Here is a 16823-nt window from a genome sequence, read left to right on the forward strand (position 1 = left end):
AGGCTCCAAAGCTACACAGAGAAACGCTGTCTTGAAAAACAAAAAACAAAAACAAACAAACAAACAAATAAAAAAAAGTTTTAATTTATTTTGTATGTGGGTGGGAGAGCCAATCTGGAGGTTACAAGGTAACTTTTGGGAGTCAAGATCTTTCTTTCCACCATGTGAGTCCTGAGGATTGAACTCAGGTCATCAGCCTTGGTAGCAAGTGCCTTTAGCTGCTGAGCCATCTCATAGGCTTCTGAATATTTATTCTTGAGACACGGTCTCTTTATGTAGTCTTGGCTGTCCTGGAGCTCTCTATGTAGACCAGGTGGCTTTGAATTCAAAGAGATCCTCCTGCCTCTCTCTCCCCAGTCCTGGGATTAAAGGTGTGTGCCACCATACCTGGCACCCCTCAATTTTATTTTTCAAGACAGGGCTTCCCTGTATAGCTTTGCACCTTTCCTGGAACTCACTTGGTAGCCCAGGCTGGCCTCAAACTCACAGAGATCCGCCTGCCTCTGCCTCCCGAGTGCTGGGATTACAGGTGTTCGCACCTGCTCCCTCAATTTTTAAAAGAGTTACAATTTATTTCATTTTGCAGTGCTGGGCTGCAAAAATCAAACTGAGCTCTGGACACATCCAATTCTTTCATCTGTCCTGTGCTGCCCTCTCTACTTAGCTGAGTGCTCATCTGCAGTTTACAAAGCCCCTACTATGTGCCAGGCGTCGTTTGAGGTTTCAGAGACACAGCAGTGGGTACAAACGTACCCGCTGTTGTGTTGTGGAATTACATTCTGATTGGACAAACAGTATCATCAGACAAAAAAAATACAGTGGCTTGCATGCCATAGTGAGCACATATGTGAGGTTAGAGGACAACTTCTATCCTCCTACCAGATGGGTCCTGGGGATCAAACTCAGATTGCCAGGTGTGGTGGCAAGACCTTTATCTATCTATCTATCTATCTATCTATCTATCTATCTATCTATCTATCTAAAGATTTGTTTATTTGTTTATTTATTTATTTTGTATACAGAAGAGGGCACCAGATCCCATTACAGATGGTTGTGATCCACCATGTGGGTGCTGGGACTTGAACTCAGGACCTTTGGAAGAGCAGTTGGCGCTCTTAACCTCTGAGCCATCTCTCCAGCCCTATCTATGTTTTTTGAGACAGGGTTTCTCTGTGTAGCCCTGGCTGTCCTGGAACTCACTCTGTAGACCAGGCTGGCCTCAAACTCACAGAGATCCACCTGCAGTGGCTCTCATTTCTGACTTACATAAATTGTGGTTGCTACATGTAAGTCACATTTCCCATGTCCTAAGCTTATTATATTGGACTCATATTCCTGCTGACTCAGATCACAGTTCTAACCAAGCACTGTCTTCCTTGGCTCATTTTATTCCTGCTTTTCCTTAGTGGTGAACACTGGTGTGGGCAGTCCTGGCAGGAAGCCTTGGAGCCACCCTGGAGCACATTAGCATGCTTCCCTGGGTGCATCTGTCTGGGAGGCAGGCTCCTCCTAGGTGTCCCAGCAGGCACAGGGATCTTGTTTCCTGACTCCATGCTAACCTTTGCAGGATCACATTTCTACTTTTTGCCATCTGATAAGTATGGATTGGTATCTTGTCTTCGTTTGTGCTCTGCTTACTAGTGAGGGACTCGGCTCAAGCTGTGCGCTCTCCCACCTCCTGGGGAATGCAGTCATCACTCCCCTTCTCTCCTTTCTGACAGGACATCTCACCGTTGCCCAGGTTTGCCTCAAAACCTTGAGCTCAGGTAATCCTCTCCTCAGCCTCCCAAATAGCTGGGATTACGGAGCACCCAACTGTGTCCAGCCTCTTCAGTGGTTCTCTACCCAGCTGCTAGATATTCTAGAGGGCATTGACTCAGGGTATTCCAGAAATGTAAATTTATTTAGGGAAACTCTTCCAATACAGTCGTGCCTGAGTTGTGCCTGAACTCCTGGTTACACGCGATTTTATTTTATTTATAACTCATGTGTGTTACAGCTTTATCTTAAAAAATAAATGTGTGGTGCAAGCCTTTAATTCTAACATTTGGGAGGCGGAGGCAGGTGGGCCCCAATTCAAGGTTGGCTTGCTCTACAGAGTGAGTTTCAGGACAGCCAGGGCTACACAGAGAAACCCTGTTTCGAAAGAAAACAAAAACAAAAACAAAAACAAAAACAAAACCTCCCCCAAAAAATGGAAAAAAAGAAAAGCAATAATGGAAACAAACAAACAAAATAAATATTTAGAAAGATTAATAAGGACCGCTATAGTTGGGATATTTTCATATTTAGTCCTTCTATCATTTATTTATGTGTGTGTGTGCATTCATGGGCTTCTACATAACTGTGGGAGCCAGTTCTCTCTTTCACTTTGTTTTGAGGCAAGATCTCTCATCTCTCTGTTGTAGAATATTAAGATATATTATATTTGTTTATGCTGTGGAACATTTCTTTGATGATGCAAAGATATGATGCATTCTTTTATGTTGCATTTGTTTAATTCTGTGTTACTGTGCCTGTCAAAAACACCTGAATGGTCTACTAAAGAGCTGAACAGACAATAGCGAGGCAGGAGAAAGGATAGGTACGGCTGGCAGGCAGAGAGAATAAATAGGAGAAATCTGGGAGGAAAAGAAGCAGGAGCAAGAGAATTAGGAGAGGAGGGTGCCACCACCCAGCCATCCTGCCACCCAGCCACCCAGCCACCCAGCCACCCAGCCACCCTGCCACCCAGCCACCCAGCCACCCTGCCACCCAGCCACCCAGCCACCCAGCCACCCAGCCACCCTGCCACCTAGCCACCCAGCCACCCAGCCACCCAGCCACACAGCCACACAGCCACACAGCCAGCTACGGAGTAAGAGTGAAAGCAAGATATATAGAAGTAAGAGAAAGGTAAAAGCCCAGAGGCAAAAGGTAGATGGGATAATTTAAAGTTAAGAAAAGCTGGCTAGCAACAAGCCAAGCTTAGGCTGGGCATTTATAATTAAGGACAAGCCTCAGTGTGTAATTTATTTGGGAGCTGAGTGGTGGGCCCCAAAGAACAAAGAGCCAAAAGTTTGTTGTTAAAAAACCAACAAACAACATTTTGGCATACCAACATGGGGCTTGAATATCCCTAGGGTCTGAGAAAGCTGAAAACAAACAAAGAAAAGAAGAAAAAAAAATATGGATACCATTCTTTTAAGAAGTTCTGGGGGTTGGGGATTTAGCTCAGTGGTAGAGCACTTGCCTAGCAAGTGCAAGGCCTGGGTTTGGTCCTCAGCTCCAGGGGGGTGGGGGGAAAAAGTTCTGCTGTACAGAAACAGCCCTTTTCATGTTAAATAAAACAAACAAACAAACAAACAAAAAACTAAGTGAAAAATGCCTGCCACTGTGCAGGCACTGGCATTCCAGAGTTGGGGGGGTTGAATGCAGTTCCTGGTCCAGTGCACCTCTGACCAGGCCATGAGCTTCTCAGACTTGAGAAGCCGGTGTAGCCAGCAGATGGAGCAGCAAGGAGGACCCAGCTGTAGCTTAGCAGTTTGCTCACAGTCAAACAAGACTAGAGATACATAGTAAAACAGGTCCAGATTAAAAAAAACAAAAACAAAAACCAGCCTCTAAACAGGTTCCAGTGTGTTTTACAACGTGTGTAGGCTTAAGAAAGAAATAAAGAGTATGGACAGTCATAGAAAGAAACAGTTTAAAATAATAAAGTCTTTAAAGAGAGCAATAAAGTAAAAAAAAAACAAAATCCACACAATGATGGAAAATATACAGGGAGTCTCGATCCTGTATGGTATTGTGTTGATTTTGAACTTTTTGAATGCTGATGAGCAAAAGACAGCTGCTAGAAGACATGGGATTGTGAACAGGACTGCAAAATTGAACTAACCTAGATACTTTAGGGCTATCTTAACTTCAAAGCAGAAGTAAAAAAAATGTATTTGTAAAATGGAACTTAAAATATGCATTGCTTTGGAGAGGTGGTTTTGCTTTTGTTTCCATAGGAAACAAGAGGCTGTGGATTTGATCAGGTTTGATCAAGGGATCTCCTGAAACTTGACAGGTGATATCTATCAACAAAGGTTATAGCTGGTCTTCCCAGGACTTGACCATTATCTCAAATTTTCTAAGGGACCCTAAAGATGCCTTTGCCCACAGACAGAACATGACGCCCACATTCCCAAGAGGGGTGTGGGAGACTTTTCACTATTTGGTAGGTTATGGATGTTTGCTATATTTAGGGGAATATAGGAAAATTGGATAAAAAGACAACTAATAACCTCAGATATTTTGCACTGGCATGGATTTTGGTATATTGATATAAATTTAACATTAATTTTGTTGCACTATATATACATTTCTACTTTAGTTTAGGGTATTGTACTTATGCAGTTTCATTTAAAAATGCAATGTATAAGTAAGAAATGTGGTTAGTAGTTAATGTATAATAATTAAACTTGTAGTAACATTAGGTATGTTTTTAAGGTTAAATAGATGTATTTTAGATTAAATGGTCTTCAAATACTTTAAAGACCTATAGAATATGGCATTTACAATTTTGTTAACAAAAGGTTTTCATGACAATGAGACACATCTGCTCCTGGCAGCACCAATTTACTTCAGAGATGATGGGCATCAAAGAAACTCCTTGTGGAGTTTGCTTTCATTGTGGCAAGGTTAGCCACTAGGCAAACAAACTGCTCTTGCCTTTGACTGCTGACAATGTGTTCTGTAGACTGGACATGCAGGACACACAGGAAAAAGACTGTTGAACTTTGCCAATACAAGGCAGGACAGTTCTTCAAAATTCCTGCTTCACAGAAGAGTCTACCAGATATTCTGCAAGACACAGAGGAAAGCAACTGACAAACTTCACAAATACAAGGCAGGATAGTGCTTAAAATTTCCTTTCACTGAAAAGTCTGCCAAACACTTAGGCCTGTAGGCTGAAGATAAGTGCTCCAAAGTTGCAGAGGAACTTTGGGTGACTGCCTAGGCGGTCGAATGTCTCTGTTGTTAGAAAATATTACATCCTTTTGGATCTTTGATGGAGTTAGAGACTAAATAATTAGAGTTATATTTTCCTTAGTTATGATAGAAAGTAAGTTAGATATAAAATTTTGGACTTATTAAGATATATAATGGAATAGTTTCTTTAAATATGGTAAATATAAATGGACTGAATATTCTAAATTAATTCTTGATAACTGCTTTTGTTATATGTAGTTCTATTATATTAAAGTTAAAACCTTTCATTTTTATTTAGACTAAAAGGGGGAAATGTTGTGGAATACTATTTTAAGGTGTTACATTTGTGCTGTGGGAACATTTGTTTAATGATGCAAAATGTGTTGCATTCTTTTATGTTGCCATTTGTTTAACTTTGTGAAGTGTTACTTTGTGTTATTTTGCCTGTCTAAAACATCTGATTGGTCTAATAAAGAGCTGAACAGTCAATAGTGAAGCAGGAGGAAGGATAGGCAGGGTTGGCAGACAGAATAAATAGGAGAAATCTGGGAGGAAAAGAAGCAGGACCAAGAGAACAAGGAGAGGAAGATGTCAGGGGCCAGCCACACAGCCACATTGCTAGCAACAGAGCAAGAGTAAGATTTACAGAAGTAAGAGCAAGGTAAAAGCCCAGAGACAAAAGGTAGACAGGACAATTTAAAGTTAAGAAAAGCTAGCTAGCAACAAGCCAAGCTAAGGCTGGGCATTTATAATTAAGAACAAGCCTCAGTGTGTGATTTATTTGGGAGCTGGGTGGCAGGCCACCCAAGAGAGTAAAGACAAAAATCAGTAACATTTCTCACTATGCTATAGGTGTGAAATCCTCCCGTCTTTTCCTCCCATCTCTTGTAGGAATGCTGAGATTAGAGATGAGCCACTATATACAGTCCTCTTTGTGGGTTAGAGAGACTAAACTCATGTCATCAAGCCTATGCACCAAATGCTTTTATCCGCTAAGCCACCTCACGGGTGGGATCTTAAATGTCCTCCAAAGACCCATGTTTAAAAGTTTGGTCATCATCTTGGTGCTGTTAGGATGCTATGGTTCATCAGGAATATGTCCCCCAGGGGAATGAGAGACCTTTGTTGCTTGCTTCCTTTTTCTGGCTAAAAGGTAAGTGTCTTTGTCCTATCATGCACTTCCCATCATTGCCATCTTGGACCCACAATAGAAGCCTGCAGGCAATGGGTCTCTACCTGATCATGGACTGGAAATATTCTAAACCCATGAGCCAAACCGTTCTCTTTTTACCAGTCAATTACTTCAGGTATTTGTTACTGGGGTAGATACCTGAGTAATAAACGGACATTATGAATATCTGTTAAAGACGGTGGTAATGACCACCAAGATGGCTCAGGGTGTAAAGGCAGTTGCTGACAAGACTGAAGATGTGTGTTTGATCTCTGGGATCCACATGGTGGAAGGGCAGACTTCCTCAAGTTATCTTCTGACCTCCACATGCATGCCATGTCACATGTGTGTGCCCCTCCCCCAATATATGTAATTGAATTTTTCTAAAAAATACTAGTGGTTGTGGGGAGGAAAGAAGGATGAGAATTCCAGTTTCAATGTTAATCTTTTTTTTTTTTTTCTTGCTATTTCCAAATACTTCTTTCCAATCCATTGGTTAATCTTGTTTACAAATATATTAAGATATAAATCACATCTTATACTGCTCACTCATTTCAAGTACACATTTAATGGGTTTTGCTATATTACACTACTAATCTAAAAAATTGTGGTAAAATATATATTACACAGAAGTGGAAACTTTCAGTATTTACAAATGTGAGGCTGATATCAGTCACACTGTTATGTAGCCATTATCAATATGTGTTCATAAATTTTTATTTTTTTATTTTTTTCCCCGAGACAGGGTTTCTCTGTAGCTTTGGAGCCTGTCCTGGACTAGCTCTGTAGACCAGGCTGGCCTCAAACTCACAGAGATCCACCTGCCTCTGGGATTACAGGTGTGCGCCCAAACCGCCCGGCCATAACATTTTTCATAAACTCAAGCTAACATTCCTCAATCACAAGTGACTGCCCAACCCCCTCCCCCCACTCAACTCTTAGCTCTAGGTACATGACCACTGTACATCAGTCCTTTCTGCTGGCTCTCATTTTGCATATGTATATTTTCAATATCAATCTGTGGTGTAGCATGTGCCAGAACTTCATGGTGGAGTAACATTGCACTGTATGTATACAAAACATTTTGTGTTATCTTTTGATGGACACCAGAGTGTTTACATATATTGCCTAAATGTACAATGACTATCAGCATGTGTTTATTTGAATTCCTAGGAGTATGATGGGTTTTTGTTTGTTTGTTTTTTTGCTCAACTTGACATAAGCTAGGGAACCTCAATTGAGAAAATGCTGGGATAAGATTGGTCTGTAGGCGTGTCTGTGGGGGCATTTTCTTGATTAATCATCAGTGTGGGTGGGCCCAGCACACTGGGAGGAGTGCCATCCTTGGGCAGGTGGTCTCAGGTGGTGTAAGAAAGCAGACCCAGTAGACAGCACGCTTCCATGGCCACTGTATCAGTTCCTGCCTCCAGGTTCCTGCCCTGACTTTCTTCATGATGGACTGTGATCAGGAGATATAAGCTGAAGTAACGCTTTCCCTCCCAAACTGATTTTAGTTGTGATGTTTGCCATAGCAACAGAAAACAGACCAGAACAAAAATTGGTACCAGGATCACAGGGGACTGCTCTGATAGACCTGACCAGGATCACAGTGGACTGCTCTGATAGACCTGACCAGGATCACGGGAATTGCTCTGATGTGTTCTTGCAGAGGATCTGGGTTTGGTTCCCAGCACCCACATGGTGGCTCGCAACATCCACAGGTACACACAAGGTGCACACAGTGCAGGCAAAACATCTACACTCATGAAATAAATAAATAAAAAAACCAGACCAAAGTAATAGTATCATCCCAGTCTAGCTTGGTGAACTAATGGGTTTATTGGGGTTGTATTTCAGGAGCACGGGTGAGGGGTTATAGGAGCAGGGGCTTCCACATACATATAACATGCCCACCTGAACACACATACATAAACATGTACATACATCTCCCCATAACATTATTTCATATTGATTTTATTGCCTACTATTTTATAGTGTCATCTTGAATGTTTCCCACAACCCAATATATCTTATAAGACCTTGATCTTATGACAATTGTGTGTGTGTGTGGTTAGCAAAGTGTGGTACTCAGCTGTGTCCTATGCAGGCTGAGCCCCCAAACCTATGTGTTTGGGAGAGGGTAATGCATTTATATCTCAAAAGCATGGAAAATTTAAAGGAGGCATATTTTTCTTGTATCAATGTAAATACTTGATCCTGCTTCCAGATAAGACACTGTCACATGATATTCTCAAGGAAGGGAACACACCGCTAAGGGACAGTCACACAGGAGAGGACACAGCCGAGAGACACTGGAGCACATGTTTCAGTGCATTCACTCCTGGGACACCACAGCTGCTGGCGGCCACAGCTGGCTTGAGAATGAAGTCCCTCCCCTGGTGGCACCTGATTAGCTTTCTAGAGAGCATTTCACATCCTCATGTCCAAGACCTCAGTGACGACCTAGAGCCGCCAGCCTACCGAAGCATCACTCTGCATACAGCATGTTTTTGTAAAGGAACACTTTGTTCTTTTTATTCTTTAATGAAATTTACCAAGAAATGACTCAGTCAGAGCTGGTGAGATGGCTTATCTGGTAAAGGCACTTGACACCAACGCTCACGACCCAAGTTCAATCTCCGGAACTCCCATGGTAGGAGAGAACTGGCGCCCACAGGCTGGCCTCTGGCTTCCACATGCACACTGCGCCACACACTTCTGCCCCCCCCCCCCCAATTTCCTGAATCAGAAAATGAGTACATGGCATCTTTACAAAGCAACTCAATGAAGACTTAGAGAAAACCAGTTCACTCTTTGAGAAAATGTCACAAATTCTGGCACCTCAAACGATATAATTGCTACCCATCTCTTCCTTAAAAGGGGCCCTTTCCAGCTTGTTTCCAGGCTTCCTTGACGCCCTTGATGCTTTCCTTCTTCACGCATTTCCAGTATTCTTGCACACTCTGCTGCTGCGACACCTGTTAGCCGAGAGAAAGACCAGCGGTCATGGGATCAGGCTAGACAAGGTCTCCTGTCTTACAGCCCTGCTCATCACCTTTCCAACTTTTTTTTTTTTTTTTTTGGTTTTTCAAGTCAGGGTTTCTCTGTAGCTTTGGAGCCTGTCCTGGACTAGCTCTGTAGACCAGGCTGGCCGCGAACTCACAGAGATCCACCTGCCTGTGCCTCCCAAGTGCTGGGATTACAGGTGTGCGCCACCACCGCCCGGCACCAAACTTCTTAAAGAAAGCTGAGTGTGGGCATGGTCTCCTGTCTTTTTTTTTTTTTTTTTCCCAACAAAGGGTTTCTCTGTATAGTTTTGGTGCCTGTCCTGGATCTTGCTCTGTAGACCAGGCTGGCCTAGAACTCACAGGGATCCACCTGGCTCTGGCTCCTGAGTGCTGGGATTAAAGGCGTGCACCACCACCGCCCGGCGTGGTCTCCTGTTTTACGGTCCTGCTCACTGCCTTTCCACACTTCTTAAAGAAAGCTGAGGGTGGGCTATGTTGCCAAATGGATGTAATGAAGACCATATTTATTAATTCCTCCTAGATCACATGTGCTGTGGGAATCGGGATCTCTTTTCTAAATTGTAAATGAATAACCTTATGCTATGAACACAAGCATCAATCTCTATTATCGCTCTTTCCTGGCTCTCTTCCTAACTATCTACTGTCTGTGGAGATGCTTTAGACCCAAGTTATAATGCAAATTTCTTTCATGAGAGTACATCTTGTAGATGCTAATGCAAACAAAATTCTGGGCTTTATTTGTCACCTAGTCAGAGCCCAGCACATGACTATGAGCAGCCACGACAAGTATTGAGAGTTCTGCATGCTTTATATTTAGTTCCCAGTATAGCTATTGTTGGTAAATCTATTAGTTTTCTTAATTATTTAGATGAGGTACTTGAGGCACAGAAAAACTAAGTGGCTTTTCAAGATTCTCAGTTAATACATGACAGAGCAGGATTTGAACCTAATGATCCAAGGTCAGTTCCAAAGTCAGATCTAAGGTCAGATCCAAAGTTAGACTCCAGGTTAGATCCAAGGCTGTGATTTCTGAACAGCGGTTTTTCTACTAGATTCAGATTTATGTGTGCACATGCGTGTGCACATTCAAATATAAAAGTGTGTATGCATGTACGTCCAAGCGCATGTGCAAGTATGTACTATGACTGAGGTCCGAGGATAGCCTTGGGTGTTATTCACTGGCCCGAAGCTCAGAGAGTAGGCTAGTCTGGCTAGCTAGTAAAACCCTCAGAACCTGCCTATCTCTGCCTCTCCAGAAATGAGATTACAAGCACATGCCATCGTGCCTGGCATTTATATGGTTTCTGGGGACTGAACCCAGGTACTTACTAACTGAACCATTTCCCCAGACTTAGGTTATTTTTAAAGCAAAGAACATGCTAAATATTATTCTTTGTAAAAGACAGCTCAGTGTTTTGGTTGTAGTTATAGTTTCTGTATAAATGATTAAGATTCCACTTAATGTATTACATTTGTCCTAAATCCTCGGTTTAATACCATTGTCACTAACACGTAAAAACAGAGGTTTAAAAAAACAAAACAAGAACTGAGCTAAAATCCTTTACCCATAGCCCTCGATGCATTCTGGTTTTCAATACTCCAAGAAACTCCCCGTGGCTGAGGCACTCATCGTTGTCCACGTCGAAGATCTTGAAGACGGTGTCCAGAACATTGTTTGAGAGTTCCTGTCCAGTTGCTACTTTCACAGCCCTCTTAAACTCCGCTGAAAAGCAAAACAAGAGACCGTAGTCAACCAGGCAAATTAGTCTAAGTGACGTAATAAACAGTGCCACGATTTGAGAGGTGTATTCAAATCATGCGTTTGGTTGAGAAGTGCCACAAGAGTGAATCAGGCCATTTCCAGTGAATCGAGGCTCCCAGTCACACAGTCAATTCCACTCCTTTCCCTCTTCCCCCTTCTTGAGAATAAGAAAATAAAAGCAATAAAGTAACTCTTGAGTAAGTAGTGTGCTGGTGCTACGAGTTGAGAATAACCAAGATGCATTATTCTACTGCTTGCTAATCCTCTCCTTGTCGGCATCATCTACTGAATAGTGAAACTACTTACAGACAATAAAAATGAAATGATCCGTATCTTACCCAGTCTCACAGGGCGATGAGCTAAGCTAAACATCTGCATGGCGATAGCAAAGTCTTCCAGATGCGTTGTAAAATGGCAAAATGCCTTGAACTCATCCAAACTAATGCTCTAATAAAAAGAAAGTTTTTTAAATTACAATTTTGTATATACATCAAAATCTTATTGATGTTAAGTCTTCTATCCTAAAGCTTTTGAACTTCAATCTCTCTAAGCAAGTTGATGAAATGTTAAACAGAATAAGAACGGATACTAGATTCTCAAGCTGAGGAAGGTCCATGAGAGCAAGCGCTACCATGTGCTGTGTGGACTGGGTTCTCTGGACCAGCCCTGTTTTCCTCCTTAGGCTCATTCTGAAGTTCTAAGCCCTGGTAAGGAGGCTGTGATCATGGGAGGGTTGCAGTCCTGCAAGGCTGATGTCTGAGGGAATACTCATCAGCGCCCATTGCTGCTCTCCTTCCTGTTCTCCCTGTGCACCCCGCCACCCCCCAAAAAAGCAGCAGTCTTGATGACACAGAGGACACTGTGTGGAAGCTGAGAGGAATTTCACCACAAAACCAGGTCAAACTCAGCCTTGCTGGCACTTTGATCTTAGACGTCACATCTCCAGAACACAGAGAAGACGACAGGTTTCTGTACTTTGTGACCACGGCCAAGGAGACTAAGACAGCCTGCCTGTTCAGTGGGCCACTCCTACTTAGCCGGTGTACAGGCACTGAGCAAGGTGGCCTATGCTGAAACTTCAGCTCTGCCATCCATGATGTGTGTGACGTTAGCCTAAATCTAAGACGGGAGCCTCTTAGTTTCCTTTGTCCGAGGTCTATGGAGTAGAACAATGAGATATGAACCCTGGTCTATCTGATTTCAGTATCTATGGACTTAAAAACAAACAAAACCTAAGTTAAAAAGCTACTTTTTCCAGTAAAAAGAAATCAGAGAGAGGCTGGAGAGATGGCCCTTCCAGAGGTCCCTAGTTCAATTCCCAGCACCCACATGGTGGCTCACAATCATCTATAGTGGGATCTGATGCCCTCTTCTGGCATAAAGCCATACACCAGATAGAGCACTCATACATAAAATAAATAAATCTTAAATTTAAAAAAAGAACTCAGAAAACTCTCTCCTCCTGGATTGATCTCAAACTCACTGTCCCTCTTGCCTTGATCTCCAGAGTAGCTGGATTATAGGTACACGCCAGCCGAGCCACAGTGTGAAGGTTCCCAATCTGAAAGAAAATTCTTCCAGATCTTATCCCTGCAGGGCCTTTCAGGACCTGCCCTCTGTCCACACATGGTCTACGCAAGTCTCACTGCTCTCAGCTTTTGTGGGCCTTTGTGGAATAATTAAAGTTTTATTTGTAAAAACGACAACACATTAAAAAATTTGTTATTTTTCTTATGTGTATGGGTGTTGTCTATGTACCACTTACACGCCTGCTGCCCATGGAGGCCAGAGAAAGCATCAAGTCCCCTAGATGGAGTTATAGACAGTTGTGAGCCACCATGTGGGGGCTGGAATCAAACCGGGTCCTCTGGAAGAGCAGCCAGTGTTCTTATCCACTGAGCCATCTCTCCAGTCCCCACAAAAAACTGAAGACTACACCATCAAGGTTAAAACATGGCAGCAGTGTGAAGGATAAGGAGCCTGCTTTCCTCCTCCGACCCCTCTTCTGACCTCACTGCAAAGGCGTGGACAGACCTGTACATCCAGAAATACACAGCTCATGTAAAAGCCGCTGTGCACCCCACACAACACAGACTGCCTGTCTGACTGGAACCACCTTCTCAAGCGTTTCTGCACTCCACTTCTTTCTTTTTCACAGTGAATTTGTCAGCACAGGTGTGAACAGGGAACATTTCTCTGTATATCTTATCATGATCTTAAAACAGGCATGGAGTACAGCCATTCCAATGCCCAATTCTCTTTCCAGCATGCTGAGGCCTGAACTCAGGACCTTGTGCATGCAAGGCTTTTCTACAGGTGGAAACGGCACCTCATTCTTATCTGAACCCGAACATCCTCAGAATGAGGTTTTACACTGTTCATATGTGATTTCTCTTCTCGTGACTGTATGTCCTGTCCTGATGACGGTTACCATTGCTGTGATCAGACACCATGACCAAAGCAACTTGGAGAGGAAAGGGTTTATTTGGCTCACATATCCACATCACTGTTCATCATTGAAGGAAATCAGGTCAGGGACTCAAGCCTGGCAGGACCCTGGAAGCAGAAGCTGATGCAGAGGCCATGGAGGGGTGCTGCTTACTGACTTGCTCAGCCTGCTTTCTTATGGAACCCAAGGCCACCAGCTCAGGGGTGGCCCACCCACACAGGCACCCTGACTACACACAGGAGTACTTATTTACTGCCAGGATAATAACAACAAGGCGCCCTTCTGCAGAGAGGTCAGAAAATTTTGCTTCCGGCCTCTTCTGAAGGACTGATGTGTTTGGCTGTGGATGATCTCCTGTACAGTAGCTTTCCTCAGGGACTCTCCCAATCACTGTTAGGGCTTTGGATGGTAAGGATAAATTAACACAAACAGGATGCTCACCCTCGTGCTGTGAGTACTGGTTGTGTTGTTTTGTTTATTTTTATTGTTTTTGGTCTCTGGCCCAATAATCTTGTATCTTCTGTAAGCATCCATTAAATTGTGCAGGGTAATTTGGAAACATAAAAATTTCAGATATTTTATAGTAGTTGACAGACTGATCTTTTAAATTCTCATATAAATAGAGAAGTCTCAGATCCTCTGAGTGTTTGAGGGTCATGGGTTTTAAAAAGAGTCCATTATGTGCTAGTTAGCTTCAGCTGTCAACCTGACAGGGCCCAGGAGGAGCATTTCTATGTAAAACATTTGTTCCCTACTCAATACCAGCAGCAGCTCTAAGACCAGCTGTTTCCTCGTATTTAATCAGGTTGTAAACACTGCTTTCCTTTTTAAACAATTTTTAATTTGGGGTTTTTTTGAGACTGAATTTCTCCTTGTAGCCCTGGCTGTCCTTGAACTAGCTTGTAGACCAGGAGGGCCTCAAACTCAAGATCTATCTACCTCGGCTCTGGAGTACTGGGACTAAAGGCATGCATCACCATTGTAAATGTTTCTTCATTTTAAAAATTAGGAGCTGGAGAGATGGTTCAGGGGTTAGGAGCACTGACTGCTCTTCCAGAGGACCCAGGTTCAATTCCCAGCACCCACACGGTGGCTCACAACTGTCTGTAACTCTCATTCCAGGAGATCTGACACATCTACACAAAAAATGCACATAAAAATAAGATTAAATTAAAAAAGAATAAGTTAAAAAATTGTAAAAATTAAATTCATTTGTAATTATGTATTTCCATTTCAATTATCAATTGTATTGCCCATCTAGGCATGGTGGCACACAGGAAGTTGAAGCAGAAGAATTACAAATACAAGGCCTAACTGGACAACATTGAGAGAGGGAGAGAAAGGAGATCACTTGTATGTTCTTTCTTCCTTCCTTCCTTCCTTCCTTCCTTCCTTCCTTCCTTCCTTCCTTTCTTTCTTTCTTTCTTTCTTTTTTTTTTTTTCAGAGCCTAGGACCGAACCCAGGGCCTCTTTCTATTTTTTAATTACAGGGTTTCTCTGTGTAGCCTTGTTAGGAGGCATGGCCTTGTTGGAATACCATGTCACACTTGGAGGTTTCAAAAGACTTATGTCTTTGTTCCCAGCATCTCTCTCCCTGTGCCTCTAACTTGTGGCTTAAGATGTGAGCTCTCAGCTGTCCCTGCCACCAAACCTTTGCTATGTCACCATGGACTCAACCCTGAAACCGGAAGCCCAAGTTAAACGTTCCCTTTTGTAAGCTGTGTTTAGTCATGGCGTCTTATCACAGCAACGGAACGTAACTCAGACACGTGCAAAAGCCATGACTGCTGGTTTGGTGATTACCATGTTGTATCTTACACACACATCCCATTTTCTCACTTAAAATGTGCACACGGCATAGCTACTTCTAATATGCTAATGACATAACAGGCATTTCACTGAGTTCATATTGTTCCTAGAGGTTTTCAAGTGGGTTCTGTTGGTCTTGCTGGCTACAGAGTCAAATCCTATGTAAACAGAGACAACCATGGCCCCCTTTCAAAGGTTTACAATCTTTACCAACAACCTTGCTCATCTTCACTGGCTAAGTTCTCCAGAGAAGCAGTCAGCACTGGGTAGAGCCTTGTCTCACGGTGAGCTGCAGGCTCGGAGGCTGTCCTGTGTCTGAGGCAGCTCACGACAGGAAGCTTGTACTCAGAAAGTGTCCCTGACCTGGCTTCAGGCTCCAGTACCAGGAGCACTGTCTCAGGTATTTAGGGTTCCTTTCCTCGGTATAGGAATTTCTAGTCACGTCCATCCCAGGGACAGGAAAAGGCATACTGACCTCTCCTACCGACAACTTTTCTCTCACGTTTTTCCAGTAGATGTCTTTATTTTCAGTGTTAGTGAAGAAAAGGAGCCACTCTGCAAAGTCTTCCTTTCTCATGAAATTCAGACCCTTAGAAAACTGTAGGAATTCCATTTCTTGAACTTCTGTTTGTAAATTTTCCATAAATCTAGATATTAAAATACACAATATATTCAGCTAGTGGTATTCCACCCAATATTTTAAGTGGGGCTTCAAGACATCTCTCCCCCTACCAAGTGGCTGCCCTCTGGCAGATGAGCATAAGGAAGCATCGGGGCTGTGTAGAGAGCAGCCAGAGAAGCTGTTGAAGTCCAATAGTCCAGCATGTCTGTGAAGATTACACCTGGCAACCAAAGCTGTGATGAACGGGAAGGCATAAGTTATGCAAAATGTTGCTTTAATAGATCCACAGAAACTAACATCCTGTGGAAAGCATTTTTCCCAATGTAGAAACATCAATAACTGGAAAAAAATAAAGTTTAGGAGAGGATATTCCTTTTTAGCTAAATAATGAATGGACACCAACACAGGGACAATGACTGTATCAGAAGCTTAGGTCTACAGGAAATTATCTGCAGTTATCAGGGCAAAAGTGTGAAAGTCTACAACTCAACAAGCCTTTTCTTTTCTTTTTCATCAAACAGCATGGCACTTTGAGCAAAGCCACACCGACAGCTTCCTGGGAAGGTACAGGATGAATGGCTGCAAGATCAAACTTCCACTTTCTTGAACAAGAACCCAGAAGAGCTGTACTAGGGATTATTACCCAGGTCATGTGAAAGCCATTCTGAGCATCCTATGTTTTCATGTGTTGCAATCTCCTTTAAAATCCATTTTTATTTGTGTGTGTGTCACATCACAGTTTGAAATGGGTGGAATATATACGTGGGATAGAAAAAGACACCTTCAGTCCAGTGGGAGAAAAGCACCATTGTTAACAGCTGGCTTTAGGGTCTGCATTTCTCCTGTAATTACACTTCCAAGTGTGGAGGGAGCATGGGCGTAGGTGTCTACCTCTGTGATGAGTGCCTGTCACCTACAACATTAGCTGAATGTACCAGAAGCAGATTTTTTGATACTATGTTTCTTTCTGGGTCAAAGCAGAATTTTGTCTAAAACTGAATGCATTCTGGGTTGAATTTATGGGT

At 42.8% G+C, this 16823-nt stretch overlaps 1 protein-coding gene across 2 annotated transcripts in view; it reads right to left on the reverse strand.

Annotated features, from left to right (window-relative positions):
• Nucleotides 1–7947: 7947 nt before the first annotated feature.
• The window catches only part of Micu2 (mitochondrial calcium uptake 2), an 86365-nt gene continuing 77489 nt past the window's right edge, over nucleotides 7948–16823 (reverse strand). The window contains exons 9-12 of one of the 2 annotated variants that reach the window (XM_036199003.1): nucleotides 15652–15823; nucleotides 11257–11365; nucleotides 10722–10879; nucleotides 7948–9105 (exon numbers count right to left, since the gene is read on the reverse strand). In XM_036199003.1, coding sequence (XP_036054896.1) covers nucleotides 9001–9105; nucleotides 10722–10879; nucleotides 11257–11365; nucleotides 15652–15823 — 544 coding nt within the window. In that variant the 3' untranslated portion in view covers nucleotides 7948–9000. The other variant, XM_036199004.1, reaches the window with a different exon arrangement.

Source organism: Onychomys torridus, chromosome 9, assembly GCF_903995425.1.
Source record: "Onychomys torridus chromosome 9, mOncTor1.1, whole genome shotgun sequence".
Classification (NCBI taxonomy): Eukaryota; Metazoa; Chordata; class Mammalia; order Rodentia; family Cricetidae; genus Onychomys; species Onychomys torridus.